Raw genomic sequence first — 21,051 nt, forward strand, 5'->3', positions numbered from 1 at the left:
TTTTTTACCTGTTGGAAACAGTGACGTAAAAACATATTTTACTTGAATACTGTGAATTAGTGCGCCATCTGCTCGGTTAGTATTAGATATTGTTCATCCACAAAATATAATTACATATTCAATAGATAAAGTGCAAATCTCTTCCAGATGAACAAAAGAAATACTACCTTTTTCGAGGTAAAACCTCGAGAAAGATTTACCTCGAGAAAGAGGATAGGGAGTTTCTATTTTCCAAACGAACAGATAAAATACTCAATATTTTCGTTAATTAATAAAGAATACTTATATATTTTACTAATTATAAATTAAAATAAAGCGCAAATGTTAAGTATATTACTTATATAAAACTGTACATCTCTACTCCCTACGGCTATGGTTATGAAAACATATTATTTTGGATATGTCTATATTTTCCTCAAAAGTTACACTCACAATATTATATTTTTTATGCATGGTTTTATAGATTTTTAGTATAAATTAATTTTCAAAGTCATATATGAAGACCAAAGATGGCTCATATTTTTCAGGGTTTTCTCGTTGCCAGCAGTAAAGTTATGACAACCACCACGAGAGACAAAGTTTAGAAACCATTATGACAATAAGAAATTTCCAAGCTGCCAAACTTTAAAAACAAGATTTCCAAAGCCACGTCATGAAATTCCAGCCTAGGTTTCAATCACCACCACAAACAACAAATAACATGATTGAATAATATTACAAGCAAAACACACCTCATGCATGCACCATGGCTTGCATTTGCTGGCTAGATCTATAATTAATTAATGTCCTCCAGAACAATTAAAAAAAAAATCTGAAATGAGAAGAAACAAATTACTCCACAGTAGCAACGCTCCTTGTTGACTAATTAATTACCAATTAATTGGGTCCATTGCACACCCAAGTAATTAACAACCACCAACCAACGTCATTAGCACACAAACCGACAATTATTGCAGAGATTATCAAGGAGAAGGGATCAATGCAAGGACCAGCCAAAGCAGTGACCGGAGCTTACATAGCTAGCTTCTTCCCATCACGCCGAGATGTCGACGGCAAATGATTTCCTAACAAATCCTGATGATTAAATCTAATGTGATGGTGATCTAAGCCGGCCCAGAGGAGCCAGATAAAGATATCATAGCCATGGTTATAATTAATTAATTAATTAATTAATTAATTAATTAATTAATTAATCAACTGATTAGGAGTCGTTTTAATTAATCTAACTATGACCGGGTTTGGGCCCCAGCTTGAGCCGCCCAAGCTACGAGGGCCTTGCAGCCATATGATCGAGCTACTCGATCGGCTAATCTTAATTTAATTAATTAATTAGTTAATTAACACCTCCCTTCCTAATTTACACCACTAATTGGGTGTTTACCGCGTCCCACGTGGCTCTCTCTCGGCCAGGAATTGGGTCTACTATATATGGAGCACCATCTATCGTGTGTTTGACCATGCGTGAAAGGTTGAAGCCGCTGCTATGCGCCGGTAGTATAGATTTTTTGCTCTATTGATGGTAACATCGTTTTGAAGAAAAGAAAATCTTTGGAACAAGCAAAAGATATTTTTTAAATACAGTACAAACAGCGTAGATGACCATATATTCACTCGTCTTATAAATACACATATGTACATTCTACTTCCTTCATCCTTAAATATTTAACGCTATTGACTTTTTAAACATGTTTGACTGTTCACCGTATAAGCAATTCTAAGACATTAGCGAGAAAGTCACTGCATAGTTCACCGTTATTTATTACGCTACAGAAATATATTTTTACATATGCTACCACAAAAACCGTACTTAAATTAATGTGTATGGATATATTACCCATGTACGACCTCTCTGGTTGCATTAGTTCTTTTTTGGGAGGTCGGCCGTGTTTGATGTGGGTTCCAAGAGCGTGGGTGTACAAAATTTGATGATAACTTCAAAGAGGCACACAATTTTTTAGTAATGATTTGTGCCATTTTTTATATATATGTTTAAAGCATCAATAATATGGCATTATGTACATTAATTACATAGCTAGGTAATTACGTACCTTTTATCGATCCTAACAGGAAAAAGATTATTTTTTATTTAAACAAAAACAAGCAAACAAACTTCCATCACCTTACTGCAAAGATTCTCTTTTTTTTTCCCAGGCCACGTTGCCAAAGTAGCAAAACAACGCTTTCAGGCCAATGTCATGTAGCTGCCTAGCTAGGTCGCTATATATGACAAAAAAAAAATAAAAAACAAATCATTAACTTACCAGTTAGGCCTGTTTGATATAGTTATTTATTAATGCTAAATTCAGATGGATATATCGCAATAATATAGAGGAATATACAAACTGATTTCCTTTTTCTTTTCTTTTCTTTTTTTTTTTAAAAAGAGCACCTGCTGTGAGCCCGTGACTAGATTATGCTTTAAATAGAATATTGTGTGATTTGTAGTGATTTCTATCTCCTTGAGGATGTCTTAAAGGGTGTGTTTGTGGCTGCGTGCATCTCTTATATAATTGCTAAAAAGGAAATACTGTCTCTTTTGAGAGAGATAGAGTGTGCGACCGCACATGTCCAATATGAAATTAACTTGGAGAATTTCAGACTAGAAAAAAAATCTCTCCTTTTCTCCCCGGGACAAAAATTAACTTCCAGATAATCAAGATATGATGTACTATAAATATTAAAGATAATTGCACAAGTATTGGAAATATATATACTAGCACATACGTGTAAAATCTAAATATCTTTAAAACCTCTAAATGGAGAAGGCAAGAAACAGAAACAACCATCTGTTCCCTCCACTCCTTTCCAAGTCTGTGCCTACCACATAAAGAGGCAACAAATTAAAAGGCATCACCAAGAAGAATATATATACATATAGCCCTCCACAATAAAGGAGAACCCCTTGAACTGTTTGGAAAAATTGTGAAAAAAGTAAACACACATATTTAGGGAAAATTGAAGCCACAAGATATTAACCTCTTGCTTAGATTAAATCCTTTTTGTAACTGTACATTTTATATAAGCATCTGCTATACCATGCACATGTTAGGTGAAATGTTAATTTTAGTATATTTATATACTTTGTGCAAGGTGACATGTACGTGCAGGTGAAAACAAAATTATCAACCTCGAAGTGAACTATTCATTAATTAATAATACTAGCCTAGTGATGACACCACCCATTAACCACCCCTTTTCAGGTTTGACCTTTTGATGCTCGCAGTTAGCAAAAAGAGGCCACTAATCTCTATCATGGCATGCCCCGTAATTACCCCAAACACGCAGGGGCATTTCCGTCCACGCGCCTCCCCCACCTATAAATCCAACGCGCCACACTATTGCCTCTTCTCATCACCACTCGTCTCCTCTTCTCGCTTCGCCTTCTCCTCTCCTTGTCCTTGACCTCCCCTGCTCCGCCGCGCCGCAAAGCGAGCGGCCATGACCAAGGTGCACCCCAACGTCGCGGTGGTGGCGCCGGAGGTGGTGGAGGAGGAGAAGGGGGAGGCGGTGTCGCTGACGGTGTGGCGGCGGTCGCTGCTGTTCAACGGGAAGGGGTTCACGGTGTTCGACGGCAAGGGGAACCTCGTGTTCCGCGTCGAGAGCTACGCCGGGGGGTCGCCGAGGGAGGTCGTGCTCATGGACGCCGACGGCCGCGCCCTCCTCACCATCCGCCGCAAGGTATGTGGTCTCTGAATTCTTGCTCTGGTTTTTTGGTGCCCATGGCCATGGCCATGGCCGGCCGCCGCAGATGCTGATGTTCTCGTGTGGTCCGTCTTTTGCAGAAGCTGAGCTTCGCGGACGAGTGGCTCATCTACGACGGCGACGCGGCGTCGCCGGCGGCGCCGGCGCCGAAGAGGTTCACGGCGCGGCGCCACGTCAGCCTGCGCCCCACCAAGTCCCTCGCCCACCTGTCGCCGGCGCGCGCGTCGTCGTCCGCCGCCGGCGGCGGCGGATCGGCGACCGCGCCGAGCGGCGCCTGCCGGTACGACGTGGAGGGCTCGTACTCCGCCCGCTGCCTCGACGTGTTCGCCTCCGCCGGCGCCGGCGAGCAGCGGCGGCGCGTGGCGGCGGTGTGCAGTAAGGAGGCCGCCGTGGGCCCGGACGTGTTCCGGCTGGTGGTGGAGCCGGGCTTCGAGCCGGCGCTCGCCATGGCCGTCGTCATCCTCCTCGACCAGATGCACGCCTCGTGAAAGCTTCGCGCGCCCTCCCCCTGCCGCTGCACGAATCTCAAAGCTCCCCTGCACCACAGCTGTGTGCCACAAGGAACAAAAATCTCCTTGTTTCTTGAGAGCTCAAGACACCTCCTCTCTTTTTTATGCTTCAAGATTAGCAAAGTTAGGAATCACTCATGAGCTGAGATGATCAATCTGCAGCTATAGCAGAAGCATTTTTTATGTAGGGGTGTGACGCTTTTATGGTTTCGGGTTCAGGATTTAGGGTTAAGAATTGGATGATGGATGGGTATCCAGAGGTGTTCTATAAGTGCCAGGTTTTCGGATTTTAAGTTAGTGAAAACAAAACTGTGCACTTAAGGTTGGTACTTTGGCAGGGCAGATGATCCAAGATCTTGTATGGAGTGTATATGAACATGTAAATCCCAGCCCCTTTTTGTTTCCTTCCCAAAGGAAATTTCTGGTCCTTAATACATACCTCTAATTAATAAAACTTTGAGTTTGGTTTCTCCTACTATTTATCTCAATATTCAGAATATAGTTAATTTAATTAATTACTTTCATTTGTTATCCTACTTTTTTTTCTGTGTAATTTGATTGCTTCAGCTGGATCGATTAGCAAAGTTGAAGAAGAAATTGCTCTAGAAGATTGTACACTGTTCGATTTCTTTTGACATGAAGCAACTATGAGGGGAGAAAATAGCGTAACTTGTGAAGTATGTTTGGAGAAGTAATTCTTCCTCCTTTTGGGGCTCTGTTTGTGCGTAGTTGAATCTTTAAGCTAAGATTGTTGGGTTGGTGAGTTAGGAAAGTGGATGACTTGACTTGCCCAAAGGAACAAAAGGAACCAAAGAAACGCAACCATTTTTTCCTATATATGAAAAATAGAGATCGAAAGAATCAAGCTTTCTTTTCTAGCTGCTGGCTGGTTCACTGCGTCTGAAAGAGCACAGAAGAAGATTCTGTTAACATGAAAAAATTGTTAACTAGACAAAAATCAAGAGATGTTCTTGGCTTTATGTATGTTCTGTTGATGTAGCAAAAAAAATAGTAACAAGTGGCCCTGTTTGGATGGGGCTAGCCCCTATCACATCGGATGTTCGGACACTATTTAGAAGTATTAAACGTAGACTAATGATAAAACCCATTCCATAATCCTGAACTAATTCGCAAGATGAATCTATTGAGCCTAATTAATACATGATTAGCCTATGTAATGCTACAGTAAACATTCTCTAATTATGAATTAATTAAGCTTAAAAAATTTGTCTCGCAGATTAGCTCTCATTTATGTAATTAGTTTTGTAAATAGTCTATGTTTAATACTCTAAATTAGTGTCTAAACTTCCGATATGATAGGTACTAAAGTTTAGTCCCTAGACTATATTTCTGACATCTGCACTTGGTGTATACGGCTAATAGGTTATAGCTAAGCGTGTTTTAGGTTTTATATAAGGTGGGATGGGTTAGGTTTATCTCTAGTTTTAGATAGGATGGTTCTAGCTATTTGTTTTGTTATTTAAGAGATTATAAATGATCACTTTTTTTTTAGAAAAGGGATGGCGTGACTCTATGTCAGCGAGAGCGGGAAAGTGGTTTTGATTGGTTCGCCACTTTTTTCACGTAAAGCTAACCCAAATCTTAAAAAAAATAATTCCCTTCGAAGGTAATCTCAACCCATCTATTTTTAAGTAAACATCTTATAAAATAGGTTCGCCTCATCCAAACACATCCTATCTTTTTTTAAATCACACATGCTAAAAGGCTAAGAGGTATGAGTTAGCACAGGTCGCACACTAAATGCTAACTTTAGAGAAAAGATATAAAAAACATATTTCGGAATGCTACTATATATATGTATTTTAGGGGTTATTAAAATGTTGTTGACATGTTCAGAACATCTGCGAGTAGTTAACTAGCCTAGCACGATCGATATCTATCGAGTTCAAGTTCCTTGATAGCGTGCTATTTATCGAATTCAAGTTACTTGATGGACAAATAGGTCGGCACAGATGCAGGTTACGAAATTGGCCGCTTCACCGACCGAATTGAATTGAATTCATCGCGAAAACGACCTAGGAGAACGCTAGCACGCTAGTGCTGATTTTTGTCCCCTAGTTCTCAGCAGAATTTCAAACCAACAAAAGGTACAGTAGTAGTACATGATCATCAGCGTATCTTGCGAGAGATTTTTTTCTTTTCGTTACAACAACTTTTTTTTAAATAGATTTTCATTAACCCTCTGTCTATATCCACGAGGGATTAGGCCATCCCTAACCCAGAAACTATCAAATAGTTTACATACTTGTATATCATGTATAAACACTATAGTCCTGTTTAGATCCTATCCTAAAATTTTTTACCTTGTCACATCGAACGTTTGCACCTGCAGGAGAAGCTTGTCGAGGAGCACACTGTAGTGGTTGTCAAGAGAGGCGGAGGCGAAGACAAATCCTGTGACGACGCACTTGGAAGAGGTGGATCCTGCGACGACGCAGTGACGACAACAGCCAGCAGCGCGCTGTTTCTGGCTGCTACGATGACATCTATCTGCCATTGATGTTGTTTTTTTTTTTTTGGCATGTTCTATTGCCTGTAGATTTGTATCTGATGCGCTCTTTAGATGTAGATCTGAATTGATGCATAGATGTGGATTTAAATCAAAGCATGTATGATGTGAATGTTTTTTTTTCCAAAATTCTTTTTGCAGGGGGGTCACTTAGGGGTGCTAGCAAGAAAAATCGGTTTTCGCAAACGAACGTGGATCTACCTGCTAAAGTTGATGATTTTCGCATCTCTTTGATCGCACATAGGACGTCTGGCCGCTCGTAAAAACGTGTTTCATAAGCAATGTATGCATGTATATGTATGTGTTCTATATGCCATATTATGAATAGTTACACATTAGCTATATTAATAGTTTGGATCCAAAATAAACTCAAGAACCGGTTAACAACTCGTTATTAGCAGTGGTGGCTAGTTACAGGTTTTTAAAATTAAGAATTTGATTTTTTTTCCCCAATAATAGCAGTAACCGATTTTCTGGAGAGACCAGTATTTCTTCAAACAATTTTGCTAAAAAATAGTAGTGTCATACCCCCCCCCCCCCCTCGTATTTCAGTCACCTTTTTCACCTTGATCGATTGGCAATTAAGTCTCCCTTATGTGGAGCCTATTGTTATTTGTCGTTGTTCTTCTGATTGACTTTTTTTGGGGTTGTTTTGCAATTTTTTTAAGGAAATCGGGAAGCTAATAAATAGTTTTCCGCATCAGTTCTCCTTATATAGTGACTACTTCAAAGGATAATGCACATTTCACATGAAAAATTTTGGACATTTCAGCGCTAACATAGTGTATGAATTTTCAAAGCTACTTAATAAGACACATGTTGAGAGATGTACCTGAAAATATGGCATCACAGACGATATTTAATCTCAATCGTCCAAAAACGATATTTAATCTATGTAATCTAACGGCCTGTTTAGTTCACAAAATAAAAATTTTCACACTGTTACATCGAATGTTTAGACACATGAATGGAGTATTAAATTTAGGAAAAAAATCAATTACACTGATTGCGTGTAAATTGTGGAACGAATCATTTAAGCCTAATTGCACCATGATTTGTCAATGTGGTGCTACAGTAAACATTTACTAATGACGAATTAATTAGTGTTAATAAATTTGTCTCGCAGTTTCCTGACGGAATCTGTAATTTATTTTATTAGTAGACTATATTTAATACTTTAAATATATGTCCATATATTCGACGTGACAACTAAACCTATAATTTTTCTAAACTAAACAAGGCCTAATTAGACGGCGATTGATCGAGCGCGTTTAGGTCCACTGCAGTACTGTGAATTCTGACATGGAGCTCAAACTGGACCGGAGATGGAGAGGCGCCGGCCGGCGAAGCTCGCTGGGTCACACAGCACAGCTAAGCCTGCCGTGGCCGGGTCCCGGGGAGCCGTACTATATATGACTAGTGCGTCTATGACTTCTCTTGCGATATGTGACAAGGAAAGATGAGCTGCCGACAATTAATCGATCATCAAGCTGGGGCGGGGGGCGTGCAGTGCTGTGTTTTTCCTTCGGATTTGGAACTGGAAGCCGTGTCTAATTCATGCCAGCCAATCTCTTGTGCGCGCTCAGTGCTAAGCTCCTGGCGTGGCGTGTTGGCTGCGGCAGCGCGGCAGGGTCAGCGCTCGTGCGCTTCGCTCTCGCGCATGACGACGGACGATTCGTCCGTCGTCGTTGACGGCCGGGTGGACAGCGGCTGGTTGGGGCGCACAAAGGTAGAGTAGGATATTTCACGGTGGCGTAAGACTCGCATCCATATGAATTATTGAGCTCGTTTGGAATAGAGTTCATTTTTATTTTATCAAAATTTTGTTAGTGTCGTCAATAAATTTTGGCGCTATCAATATCAAATTTAAGTATAGAATTTGAACTATTGTGAGAAAAGGCAACATATCCTATGCACACAGGCCCTCACGTGTACACACGTGCACATCAACTAAAAAATGTCACCAAAAAATCTAGAAAAAATCATACACATACTTTCAATTGTATTACACCTAGGGTTAAAATCTTAACGTCAAATTCATTATATTTTAGCCGTAACAAAAAAAACAAAAAATCTGACAGTTTTAAGGTTGCAATTTTGTCAGAATTTTATCTTTTTTGTTATTCTCTATGTAGAATGAATTTGAAGATGCGACTTTGCACGTAGATGTAATACTATTGAAAGTATATGTATGAATTTTCCTAGAATTTTTTGTGATAATTTTTAGTTGGTGTACACGGTGTGTACATGTGAGGGCCTGTGTGCATAGGATACGCTCCCGTGAGAAAAATAGAGTAGCAAATTAAATATACATGCGACATTATTAAAGTTGATAAAATTTTGGCTTGGTAAAAAATTACCCTAAACAAACAAGCTTATTCTTCAACATAGTAGAATTGGAATAATTATTTAACAAAATTTGCTACAGGATATTAAAAAAATATGATATTTACTGGTAGACATATTAAGAACGTTAATTTGCTCAAAAACACTTTAAAAATATGATAATTTACGGCAAAACAATAGAGCCATTAAACTATTACTTTGATTAGAGCTGGAGAGAGAATTTATCAAAAGACATTGTTGCCCCCCTCTTCTTCGCCATTGGGGAGGAGGGAAGAGCGGGCGCAGATCATGGACAACCTTAGCTGGAGGTGAGCCGCAAGCGGTGAGCCGGTGAGGGCCAGTAGTTTTAAGTTGTGCCGCATGCCGCTGTGGGAAACAAGGTCATCCGCCCCGTCGGCCGCAGCGGCGGACCGACAGCAGATGGCAGCGTTAGTGGAGCAGGAGGCGAGGATAGGACCTTCTCGTCGTCCGACATGGCCGGCGACGGTGCACTCGACCATTGCCGGTAGCAGTGTCGAAGCTATAGGGGGTGCCGAACTGGGCCTGGCACCCCCCAATGGCCCATGAACGATTCCCCACCCCCGACAAAGCCCATCTGGCCATCTGCGCAGCTGCCCAGCCCATTAGCACTTGGAGTCTCGATATACGGGAGAGAGTCAAGCGATACCTCGGCTTCGTCGTGAAGTCCCATCGCTTGCGAGATGGCTAACGGGCGATCGCTAGGGGCCGGCCTTCAGTTTCTCAAGCACGCAGCACCGACGCATCGTTTCCGGTCTCCCTCGTCCCGTCCGGCACTAATCGGCGATCAGCCGATTGCAGTCTCGTGGCGACGCGGCCAGCCGCCGATAGAGTGGCTGCTCGAGGCACCAAGCAGGAGCTAGGAGCAAGCAATCCAACAGAGGTGGTCTGCAGAACATGCGCACATCTTCTGAGCTCACGGACCAGGTTCCACCTATCTGTTGGCTGCTGCTTTTTGGTAAGTTATCCCCAAATCGAACACTGTAAATACCCTGTAAATCCACTCTATATTCTCTAGTTTTACTAACCTTGATCCGGTAAAGCAGAATCAATAATCAATTTTGTGATTTTCCTTTATTTATATTTTCAGCTACATCAAAATTGCTAGGTGTTTAGCTAAGATGAAGAGGAAGATAACAACGATTGATTGCTTTTACAAGCCAGTGGCTCCAAGGGCAGGCTCTGTTGAAAAATCCTAACCCAACTAATGTGGAAGCTGTTGATCCGGTTAATCTGCAATCTCCTAATCAGAACAGTGCTGAACCTTTAGAAGCTGAACAAGGAATTGTAACTACGGCATTTGAAAGGGACCCAGGTAAACGTGTTCAAATCTCCGCACTCCCTATTAGTGATATGCCCTAGAGGCAATCGTTGAGAAGATTGTATCACATACTATGTTTACATATTTATTCAATATTATTCCTTGAAATAGATAACTCATTATTGGTTAATGAATATGTGATTCTTTCATGAGACTCTTTATGTTGATAGTTACTATTTCTAAAGAATCCCTGATCAAATATCGTATGTGGAACAAATATGTTTAAATGATCAGCACATATATTAATTGATGATCATGTCTCATGGATCATGATATAGAGATACCAAATTAATAATGTAGACACATGTTGGGGAACATGTTGTTGGATAGACCCAACATGAGACACTGCAAGGGCTATATGTATTATGTCATCAGTGGTCTCATTTAGTGTTAGTGTTTAATTCTTAGACCTGAGATTATCATGGTTCTCAACATGTGTAGTAGCTTACTTAGGGATTGCTAAATGCTACTCCGTAATTGGGTAGTTATAAAAGTATTTTTCGGGTATGCTACGAAATATGTAGTGGGATATGAATAATCAAGATGGGATTTGCCCCTCCTATGGAGAGATATCTCTGGGCTCCTCGATGCTATAGATTATGGAAGCGTATGGCCATGCCAAAGGTGATTGAGGAGTCAATCACAAGTTATATAATCTATCACAGGTTCAAGTGAATTATTGAGTTATTAGAGGATGACATATATCTAGCCTTGAGCTTAACCGATATCGTGAGGCAAAGGGGTTCATACAAGTATACACTAGAGGTTTAGCCGATATGATCTTTATGTATGCCTGGTGGATCAATACGTTCTGCTAGGGGCCGCTGTTGACACGTGGATCGAAAAGGAGTTTTTGGGTTACAGCCGAGTGTACATGAACCTATAGGGTCGCACGCTTAATGGGCTGGAATAAGGGGATTGGATGGAGATCCAAAATGAGCTTAATTCGGTTAGGGATCCGAATAGGAGTCCTACGGGTCTTGGAGACCCGAATCATGGATCCTATATATTCGTGAGGGGTGTGACCGGCAAAGGTATTTGTAACACCCTGAAAATTCGACCAACGAAATCAAACCACCAAAAATACGGGTTTTCAAAAACTTTTTAAGTAATAAATTGCATCATGCCGATTTTATTCGCCTATTTCATTGGATTTTGATCTCAGAATTTATTAATCGCGAATAATGAATAACTAACTAGGAATAAACCCTAAAAAAATCGAATTGGCTAAATAAATAAAAATAAATATAATTTAAAATGAAGATTAGGTGGATAGAGATAAACAAAATGTTATCGCGACCATAATTGTACCAACTAAATTTAAATGCGATGGGAAAAGGAATTAACTCTAATTAAAAAAAATTAAAATAAATTATATAAATAAAATATGAGTAAATTAATCTAGGGTGGATTCATTAGTTAAAATAACACAAATATTGATTAAACTTCATATATACAAAAATTAGGAATTATGGAATCAAATTTAAATAGAAAATGGGCCAAAATCGGGAAAAATAGGAAACTACACTGTTCATTAGCCTCTAGGTGCTCGACATGGTCCCCCTAGCCCCGCCCCCTCCCCTGCCGCACACGCCGCCCGCCCGCGCGCCGCTCGCCCGCGCCCCGCTCGCCTGTCGCGCCGCCGTCGCCATCGTCGCCGCCGCGTCGCCGTCGGCCTCGCGCCCCGTGCCGCCGCCTCGAGCCCCGTGCCGCCGCCTCGTGCCCCGCGCCGCCGCTGCCACGCTATCGCCGCGCCGCGCGCCCGCCTGCCGCCGCGCGACCGTCCCGTCGCCGCGCCGTGCGCCCGTCCCGTCGCCGCGCCATCGTCCTGTCGCCGTCGCATCGCCGTTCCGCGCCGCGCCGCCCGCCCATCGCCATCGCCGCCTCGCGCCCCACGCTCGCGCGTCGCGTCGCCGCGTCGAGCCCCGCGCCACCTGTCGCACCGCCGCTCCGAGCCCCACGCTGCCATCGCGTCGCCGCCCGCGCGTCGCCGTCGTTCCGCCCCGTGCGCCGCCGTCGCGTCGCCATTACGCCGCCGCCCCTCCCCCTCTCCTCCTCCCCTCTCTACAAATACCCCCCTCTCTCCATTCTCCCCCACCCCATCTCACCCTTCCTCCCCTCTCCCCTCTCCACTGCGCCGCCGTTCCCGTGCCGCCGCGCCGCCGTTCCTGCGCCGCCGTGCCGCCGTTCCCGCGCCGCCGTGCCGCCGTACGCCACCGTCGCCACCGCCGTCGTTGCCGCTGCCGCTGTCGGTGAGCCGCCCTCCTTCTCCCTCGCGTCCACCGCCGCCACCGCTCGGGTAGGAGGGAGAGCCGAGAGAGAGAGAGAGAGAGGAAAAGAGAGGCCGGAAGGGAGAGGAAGATAGAAAAGAAAGAAAAAGAGAAAGAGAGAAAAGAAAGAAAAAGAAAAGAAAAGAAAAGAGAAAAGGGAGAAAAAGGAAAAGGAAAAATAAATAGAAAATTTGGAAGAAAATTAGGGAGGTTAATAGTTTAGAAAATTTAAAATGATTAGAATTTAATTATAGAATAATCATGGCCGTAGAATTGCAAAATTTAATTATTCTTGGTAATTTCTAAAAGAAATCAATTCGCAGTAGTAATTTAGATATAATTAACAATTAGATGAATCTTTATAGACTATTATAGATCATTTTTGGATAATCTCTATAAGTAATCGATTCACGGTAGAAATTCGGATTTAATTGCTAGGAATTTTAGACGTATATTATATTTAATCGTTTAGTCATAGACTAAATTAAAACGTATAATATTATAAGATAATTTTAGGATTCCGTCTGACATTTAGCTCGCGATAGAAATTTCCAACCCATTATATGGATATAATGCTCGGGTAGATTAAATTAAAAACTTATGATAACAAAATATTTATACCGCAAAATAGTTTAGGATATATAAATCGAAATTGGGTTTGCCCTAGTTCGCGAATAGTAAAGTTAATATAAAAGAATCGACTTTCGCGTTCGACTTCCATTTGGATTTATTTGGATTTTTATTTGAATTCTAACCGAATTCAAATCAATTTTCGCACGTAGCTATAGAGCCCGAGGGAGTTGCGGATCCAAGTGAAGGTCAAGACCTGCAAGACTTTGAGCAAGGCAAGTCATCACTATTCCTTGAACATGTTGATCCCAATTGCGAAATTGTTTTGTTTACAAATAAAATTGCATGCAATGATGAACATCCCACTTGTGATTATGCCATGCATTGATTATTGTTTACCCTTAAATCTTTGTAACCATGTTTACGTATGAGTCCCTAGTCAACTATGACAATTGCTTAGAAATGCTATTCTAGAATCATGCATACTCATATTTATCAAATGCTATATGCTTGGGCAATTACCTTTGGGAAGGTAATTGAGATGCGGCATGTGGAGACATGAGCGCCACATTGCCATGATGTTGATGACATGATTTGTGAAAGGAGAAATAAAAGTAAACAACTATTTTCGACTGGGGCGGACGGAGGATTTGGGTGGTATCTGGAAAAGGCTAGTACCGTCCCCGGTCAATTAAGGACCGAGCCATGAAGTTAAGCATGAAACGACCCCCGTACAACCGCACTTCTCGTATGGGTATAGACCTAGCGGATTAGATAGCCGAGCGGAGGCAGTATCCCTGCATAGATGGTTCACCCCTGAGTGAGGCAGGTGCGCTACGGTGGGACAGCCGTTGAGGTAGGGCCGAGAGGCGTGCCCTACATTGATGTCGCCATTGGTAGGACTGCCATGAGTGTGTGAGAGAGAGAACTTAACTTGAACCATAATTTAATATGTGTGTGAGACTTCTCTTTCCCGGGAGCGCCAGAACTCCTGTCACTGCTAGAAACATGGATGCCTAGAGTGCATGAGGATTTAAGTTCATGGAGCGGGTACTGCCAATGCGAGTTTATCGAAAAGCTTTGCCGTGACGCGTCTTATGTGTTGGGACGAGGCTCATGTGTTGGGCAGTCGCGGAGTGCAGGTAAAGTGTACATCCACTGCAGTGTGAGTAAACCAAATCTATTCGAATAGCCATGCTCGCGGTTATCGAGCACCGGGACATGTATTACACTTGGCTAGACTCTAAATTCTTAACTTGTGTGGGATGGGTTATTGCATGATGATTTTTACGCTGATGGAGCCACTTCCTGAGAGGAGGGAAGGTGGACGTCCTCAGAAAACCATGACGACTCAATGACGAGAAGCTATCCTTAGGAACACAATGGATGGTGGACAGAACCGTCGTTGTTGAAATATGAACACTGGTACTAAAATTTGATCAGTCAATACTAGGTCTTAGGCTTGTGAAAAGAATTACAAAACTAGCTTTGCGCAAAAGAACCATAGCCATCCTTTGAATACCCCTATCATGTGCATTGTTGCTGTGATGGCTTGTTGAGTACGGTTGGTACTCACCCTTGCAATATACAAACTTAATTAGAGGCCGGAGATGAAGCTTCGGAGGATCCCTACGCGTACTACCAGGAGGGAGATGAAGACGAAGGCGCCCAGTAGGTCTTAGTTACGGTTGTTGCATGTGGCAATGGCGTGCCGCTGCCTTAACTCCGCTGCCTTACCTACTTATGTTTTTGGAATGTATTCCGGACCGCTCGGTCCGATGATTTAAGACTGTGCCTGCGGGCTTATGATGTAATAATTCGTACTAGACTCTCGTTTATGTGCACTTGATATTTCAGCTATGAGTTCGTGTGTACCAGACTACTTAATCCAGGGAAATGGTACTGTTTACACGATTGATTCCTGTTATAAAAACGGGGGTCCACAGTATTGCATCACGTGAGAAACCCTAGCCGCCACTCCCCTCCCCGAGCAAAAACCCTAGCCGCGCGCGGGTGCTAGCACATCTGCGCGTGGCGTTCCATCCCTATACATGTGGATACCGGTAGAGGGGCCGCTGGTTTGCGGTGCTGATTGGCGTGGGAGTACGGCGAGTAGAATGCACGAGGAGGAGAAGGTCGAGCCAGTGAGATCGACTATTTCCTCTACATCGACGTGCGCTACATCGCGAGGTTCCTTCGCCTTCTCAGCGCTTTCTTTCACTGCGCAGCGCGTCGAGTGGTAACGATCTATCTAATACTTGCATGGTTCCTAGTTTACGTGGTAGAAAATTTTGATTTATGCTATCGTAGCTTATGCGTATCCCAACACTCCCTGCTGACCAACCAGATGATGGTAGGAGATTTTATATATCTGAGGGGCCATACCAATTTATCTTGGAAGAGTACCCACTGAATGGTGCATTCCATGCTCGTCGATTCCAAAGTAATTGGTATAAACAATTTAGTTGGCTAGAGTATTCACCACACACAGACCGTGCTTATTGCCTGCCATGTTTTCTCTTTTCAAAGAACCAGTTGGCAAGTTCGGCTTAGTTACTTTCACAGTGAAGGAGTTTGAAAATGGAAGAAAGTTAATGATGGAAAAGAATGTGCTTTTGTGAAACACATGGGGAATACCACTTCTGCTCATAACTTTTGAGTTGGTTGTTACAATAATATAAAAAATTCTATGGCTCACATTGACGAGGTGATGGTTAAGCAGAATGATATATTGGTGGAAGGAGCAAGACTAAGGCTTACGACTACCATTGAATCCATTAGATAATTATATGAGTTGTTCTTTTTTTTTTGCACATTATTTACATCTAAACTCTACAGGCTATACTATTATAATATCTAATAGCCTTGTGTTTGTGTGCTGATTATGTCCTTGTAGGTGGTTAACATTTCAAGGGTGTCCATTTAGAGGCCATAATGAATCTCTAAATTCGTTAAATCGAGATAATTTTCTCGAAATGGTTAAGCTTTTGGCTTCATATAGCAAAGATGTGCGAGAAGTTGTGCTAGAAAATGCTCCAAGAAATGAAAAGTACACATCATCCGATGTCCAAAAAGAAATCCTAAGCATAATTGCTCAAAAAGTGCAAAAGTCAGTTAGAGAAGAAATTGGTAATAGCAAGTATTGCATAATGGTTGATGAAGCTCGAGATAAATCTAAAAAAGAGCAGATGGCAATAGTTCTTCGGTTTGTCAACAAAGGACTTATAAGGACACTTCTTCACTGACTCTTAAGAACTCAATTTGTGCTGTCTTGTCTGACATTAACTTTTTACAAGACATAAGAGGGCAAGGTTATGACGGGGCAAGTAACATGAGAGGGGAGTAGAATGGGTTGAAGGCACTAATTCTCAATGAGTAAATGCATATAGAACACATAATAAAAAATTTGTACCCTGTGCGTATTAGAGAGATTACAGACTTGTACTTTCTCTTGTCTAGACCAGATACAGGTTTTGCGTCTATGGCTTTACTCTGACCACAACATTATTAAGCAATCTGGAAGGTTACCAGCTAGAGCTCGGTAAGGAAGGTTGTATAAAAAAAGTTACGGGAGACTTACATTCTCCGGTATATCTTACATTAGTCAATCGTATTATTTACGGTGTCAGCACTATAGGTGCCGGAGTAGGTAAAGCTGGCACCTATAATACCTTTCGTGCCTATACACCTGCTCCCACGTGCCAAATTTTCAAAAAATGGCACCTTTATGTACAATAGGTGCTGGTTTTTAAATAAAACTGACACCTAAAATCTGTGTCAGAGAAAGGTGTCGGTTCATAGTAAAAAACCGTCACCTTTAATCTTCTCCCTCCCAAATTAGACGTCGCTGGGCCCCACACATAGGTGCCGGTTTTAAGACAAAGGTGCCAATTTTGGGTCTAGAACCGGCACCTATGTTCCAACAATGCTTGTCAGTACATGTATTAGCCGTTGGTGGGCCCCACACATAGGTGCCGGTTGACAAGAGAAATTAAGGTGCCGGTTTTGGGTTTTGAACCAGCACCTTTATTCCAACAGCAGTACATGTATTCCCTCCCTTGCCACTCGATTAATCTCATTAAATCTATTGTTGGATGAAAGTCTAAATTTGCGTTAATGTTTTCTTCCATCTATGTCATGGTCGTTAGTCAAATTAATGCTAGTCAAACTATTTTAAGGCCACGGAAATGTCCATTGACAGCTTGATTTATCTCAAATTTATCTTAGGGGTGCCCATCGATTAGCTAGAGGAGGTGGAAGCGGTTTTGCTCGATTTTTCTTGGGTTTTAGTTGAAGATTGAAGCCTACAAGGTAAATATTCATTATTTCTCACCCCGATTCACATTTTCTCGTTGAATTGAATTGCCATGTGGTAATACATGTAAAATGCACTAATCATTTGTATGGATCCATCAGTCATTCGTAGATCTGTTCTCGGATGTCATGCTAAATTTGAATTAATGTTTTATTCCATCTATGCCATCGTCGTTAGTGTTTCACATTAGCCAAATATTTTTTCGCATTGACGAAAAATAGAAATTTTTTTATATTTTCGTTAGCCATGAATATCTAAGTATTGTGACGTGGGTGTGTACAAAAATCTCAATTTTATCATAGGATAAAATGGTCATTCCTCATTGTTTTTATTCTAATGTAATTGTAAATTATGAAATCTTCATTGTTTTTTCCTTCACGGTTTGTAATAAACGATAATAATCGCAGGTACCCATTGAATGTAATGGATCTGGAATGGATAACTACAGCGGATCGTGGCTCTCGTTGCCGTGGCCACCAGCACAAACTTAGTTGATGCACTGGAATAAATTTAGTGTCCATGTCATGATTGCAAAAAAGACAGACAACTTTCGGCTCAACAGGTCCATGCACATCTTCTTACAAGGGGTTTTGTGGGCAACTTCCTTGGCGAGGAGGAGCAAGGTGAGGGAAGTGCCGGCAACTATCACGGGCATGATGCAGATGACGGCTGCGAGGAGGAGGAGGACCAAACGTGTGTCGATCATGGTGAACCTATTCTAGATCAGATGTTGCGCGATGGGGAGAGGTTTGGCACTGATAATAGGGAATATCGCAAGTTCACAACCATGGTGAAGGACTCCAAAACTCTAGTTTACAATGGATGTAAGTAGGGGTGGACAAGAAGCTCGTGGCTCGTTAGCTCGCTCGGCTCGTGACAAGCCCGGCTCGGCTTCATTTTTCTAACAAGCTGAGCTAGGATTTTAGCTCGTTAGAGATAACGAGCCAGCTCGAGCTGCTCGCGAGCCTTAACGAGCTAGGCCTTGACAAGTTAGCAGGCCGCAGCCCACAACTTTTAGACTTAAAAAATTTTAGACTTACAATCTTTTGATTTAGGAAATTTAAACTTAGCATATTTTGAGTTAGAATATATATTGAAATGTTTAGGATTTAAAGATAGGAATTTTTGGACCCATGAGTTTTTAGACTTGGTGAATTTTGACTTAGGGATGAAATTGGGCTCGTACGGAATTGGGGTTATATGGATGAATTTCCTGCAATATTTATTTTTTTTACCCAACATATAGGTGCTGATTTTTCATTACCAGCCGGCAGCTATTTGGCAGCCACGTGTTCTTTACATTAGAATCGGCACCTATTAGCTAGGTCAAAATAGGTGCCGGTTTTGACTAAAAACCGGCACCTATTTAGTAGCCACGTGTCTTTTTGGCTTAGAATCGGCACCTATTAGGACTATATAGGTGCCGGTTTTTGGTGGCACCGATGACCAGTGTCATCCATACTGCTTCCGTGGTGCCGATTGGAAAAACCAGCACCAATTAGGGTTTCCCAATCGGCACTTGTTGCCTTTCTACGGTAGTGATTTTTTTATAATTGTTTGAGTTTGATGAAAAAAATGAGCTGACATTCTCCAGTATATTGAGAAGAGGTGACGCAAACTTACATTCTGAAAATCAACCTTCAGGTTGAGTTTATTAAATGGATACAACAATTATTAAAAAATGAAACAATTAATTAATAAAATAATCGCCAGCTAACCTAACCAAACCAAACCATGAAACGTCATGAATATATATGTACTACACTTCCGACGTTATTAACTGGTCAAACTGCCGCGGCCGCCTCCATTCCATGGTACGCCGCCGTCGTCTCCAGCAACCGCCGACCACACCACTTCTCCGCGGCCGCCGCCGCACCGGCACCACCCACTGCCGCAACCTCCATCTTCTCTACCACCACCGGCTGCTCCTCCCTACCGCTCTCCACCACATTCCCTCCTCCATGCAGAAACATCCCCACCTCCCGCGCCGCAGGCGCGATGACGTCTGCCTCCCACGCGGCGGCGCACTCCGCTTCGCTGCGGGCCTCCACCTTCAACTCCAGCACTCTGGTGACGTCGAGCCGGCGGAGGCTCCAGCCGGGCAGGCCGCGGAGCCGGTGGATCTTCCGCAGCTGGTGGCGTGCCAGACTCCACGTGTTCGCCTTGATCTCGCCGACGGCGGAAGCCAACAGCGCGACCTTATACTTGTCTCCGTGCGTCAGTAGGGCGCCGGTGGCTTCCTGCCGGAGGTAGGCGTCCATCTCCGGCACGCCGATGGACCTCCGGATCCCCCGGGAGTAGTCGGCGTCGTCCAGCCGGAACAGACCCCGCACCTCGCCGACGAGCCCCTGCTCCACCATGCGGTCCACGCGGTGGCGCACGTACCTGTGCAGCGCCGGCGCGCGGGAGTCCACCCACAGGAAGCACAGCTCGTGCCGCTCGCGGAACGACCCACCCTCGCCGTCGAGCAGCGCTTCGAGGTACCTGTTCGACCCGCCGGCGATGACGGGGACGCGGCCCCTGGCGAGGACGGACGCCACGGCGCGCGCGGCGTCGCGGCGGAAGTCGTCGACGCCGTAGTCGGCGTCGGGGGGCACCCCGCCGATGAGGTGGTGCGGCACGCCGGCGCGCTCCTCGTCGGTGACCTTGTTGGTGACGACGTCGAGGCCGTCGTGCACCTGGATCTTGTCGGAGTTGATCACCTCGCCGCCGAACCGCAATGCGAGGTCGATGGCCAGCTTGGACTTGCCGGTGGCCGTGGCGCCCATCACCACCACTACCTTGCCCTTGTCGCCGCGGCTGCCTTCCATCAGTGCCACGTACCCTTAGTTTACTACTCCTATTCTATTACGAGTTCAACTAGGAAACACGCACTTTTTTTTTTCTTTTGAAAACTACACGCACGCACTCTCAGACTGTCACCGCACTTTAACCGCCAAACTCACTGACGTGTGCATATACTATCTTCTGATCAGATTAAGTTAAATCCTAATGAGAAGATAGGAGCACGACTGCACGAAGTCTCAATTAAACAGCTCACTCGTGTCTACGTGCACAATGCCTTGAGATGTGTGTCTGCATCTCATTTGGAGGTGGGGCTTTCTATTTATAGTTATTGCTGCCCAAGTATACTCGATCGCCGTGTGTTAATTTCTACGTCGTGTTTGAGATTTTTCTTCAAGATATATATGGTTGTCGTCACCAGCTACGTACTAAATCTTCTGTTTATATGACATAGTAAGTTCATCACTATGCTAGGCAACGAAACACCTGTCCTAGAGTTGACTGTTACGATCGACCACTGGCGGCAGTCGACTTGTCACGATTCAACCACAAAGAAGATCACCTGGTCTTTATTAGATTACCTGGAACGCAAGAAATTTGCCTTTGACGAATATGAGTTCATCTACCTCAGCTGAATTATGAAGTTTCGACTGAGCTACATGGGACTAGCTAGGATTAATTGATCA

At 43.2% G+C, this 21,051-nt stretch overlaps 2 protein-coding genes across 2 annotated transcripts; one reads left to right on the forward strand and one right to left on the reverse strand.

The window, feature by feature from the left end:
• The first annotated feature begins 3,356 nt into the window (after positions 1 to 3,356).
• Positions 3,357 to 4,686, forward strand: LOC127772934 (protein LURP-one-related 8-like). The gene is made up of 2 exons (XM_052298930.1): positions 3,357 to 3,678; positions 3,783 to 4,686. The coding sequence occupies exons 1-2, from the start codon at positions 3,439 to 3,441 to the stop codon at positions 4,188 to 4,190; spliced, it is 648 nt and encodes a 215-aa protein (XP_052154890.1). The 5' UTR covers positions 3,357 to 3,438; the 3' UTR covers positions 4,191 to 4,686.
• Positions 4,687 to 19,365: 14,679 nt separating this feature from the next.
• On the reverse strand, positions 19,366 to 20,391 carry LOC127775079 (adenylate isopentenyltransferase 3, chloroplastic-like). Its single transcript, XM_052301391.1, has one exon. The coding sequence runs from the start codon at positions 20,389 to 20,391 to the stop codon at positions 19,366 to 19,368; it is 1,026 nt and encodes a 341-aa protein (XP_052157351.1).
• Between the last annotated feature and the right edge of the window lie 660 nt (positions 20,392 to 21,051).

Source organism: Oryza glaberrima, chromosome 5 (assembly GCF_000147395.1).
Source record: "Oryza glaberrima chromosome 5, OglaRS2, whole genome shotgun sequence".
In the NCBI taxonomy this organism is placed as follows: domain Eukaryota; kingdom Viridiplantae; phylum Streptophyta; class Magnoliopsida; order Poales; family Poaceae; genus Oryza; species Oryza glaberrima.

Excerpts from the sequence above, each read along its gene's own strand:
- LOC127775079 (XM_052301391.1), bottom strand. The coding sequence starts at position 20,391 with ATGGAAGGCAGCCGCGGCGACAAGGGCAAGGTAGTGGTGGTGATGGGC.
- LOC127772934 (XM_052298930.1), top strand. The coding sequence starts at position 3,439 with ATGACCAAGGTGCACCCCAACGTCGCGGTGGTGGCGCCGGAGGTGGTG. Across the intron at positions 3,679-3,782 it reads TCCTCACCATCCGCCGCAAG|AAGCTGAGCTTCGCGGACGA; the intron begins GTATGTGGTCTC and ends CGTCTTTTGCAG.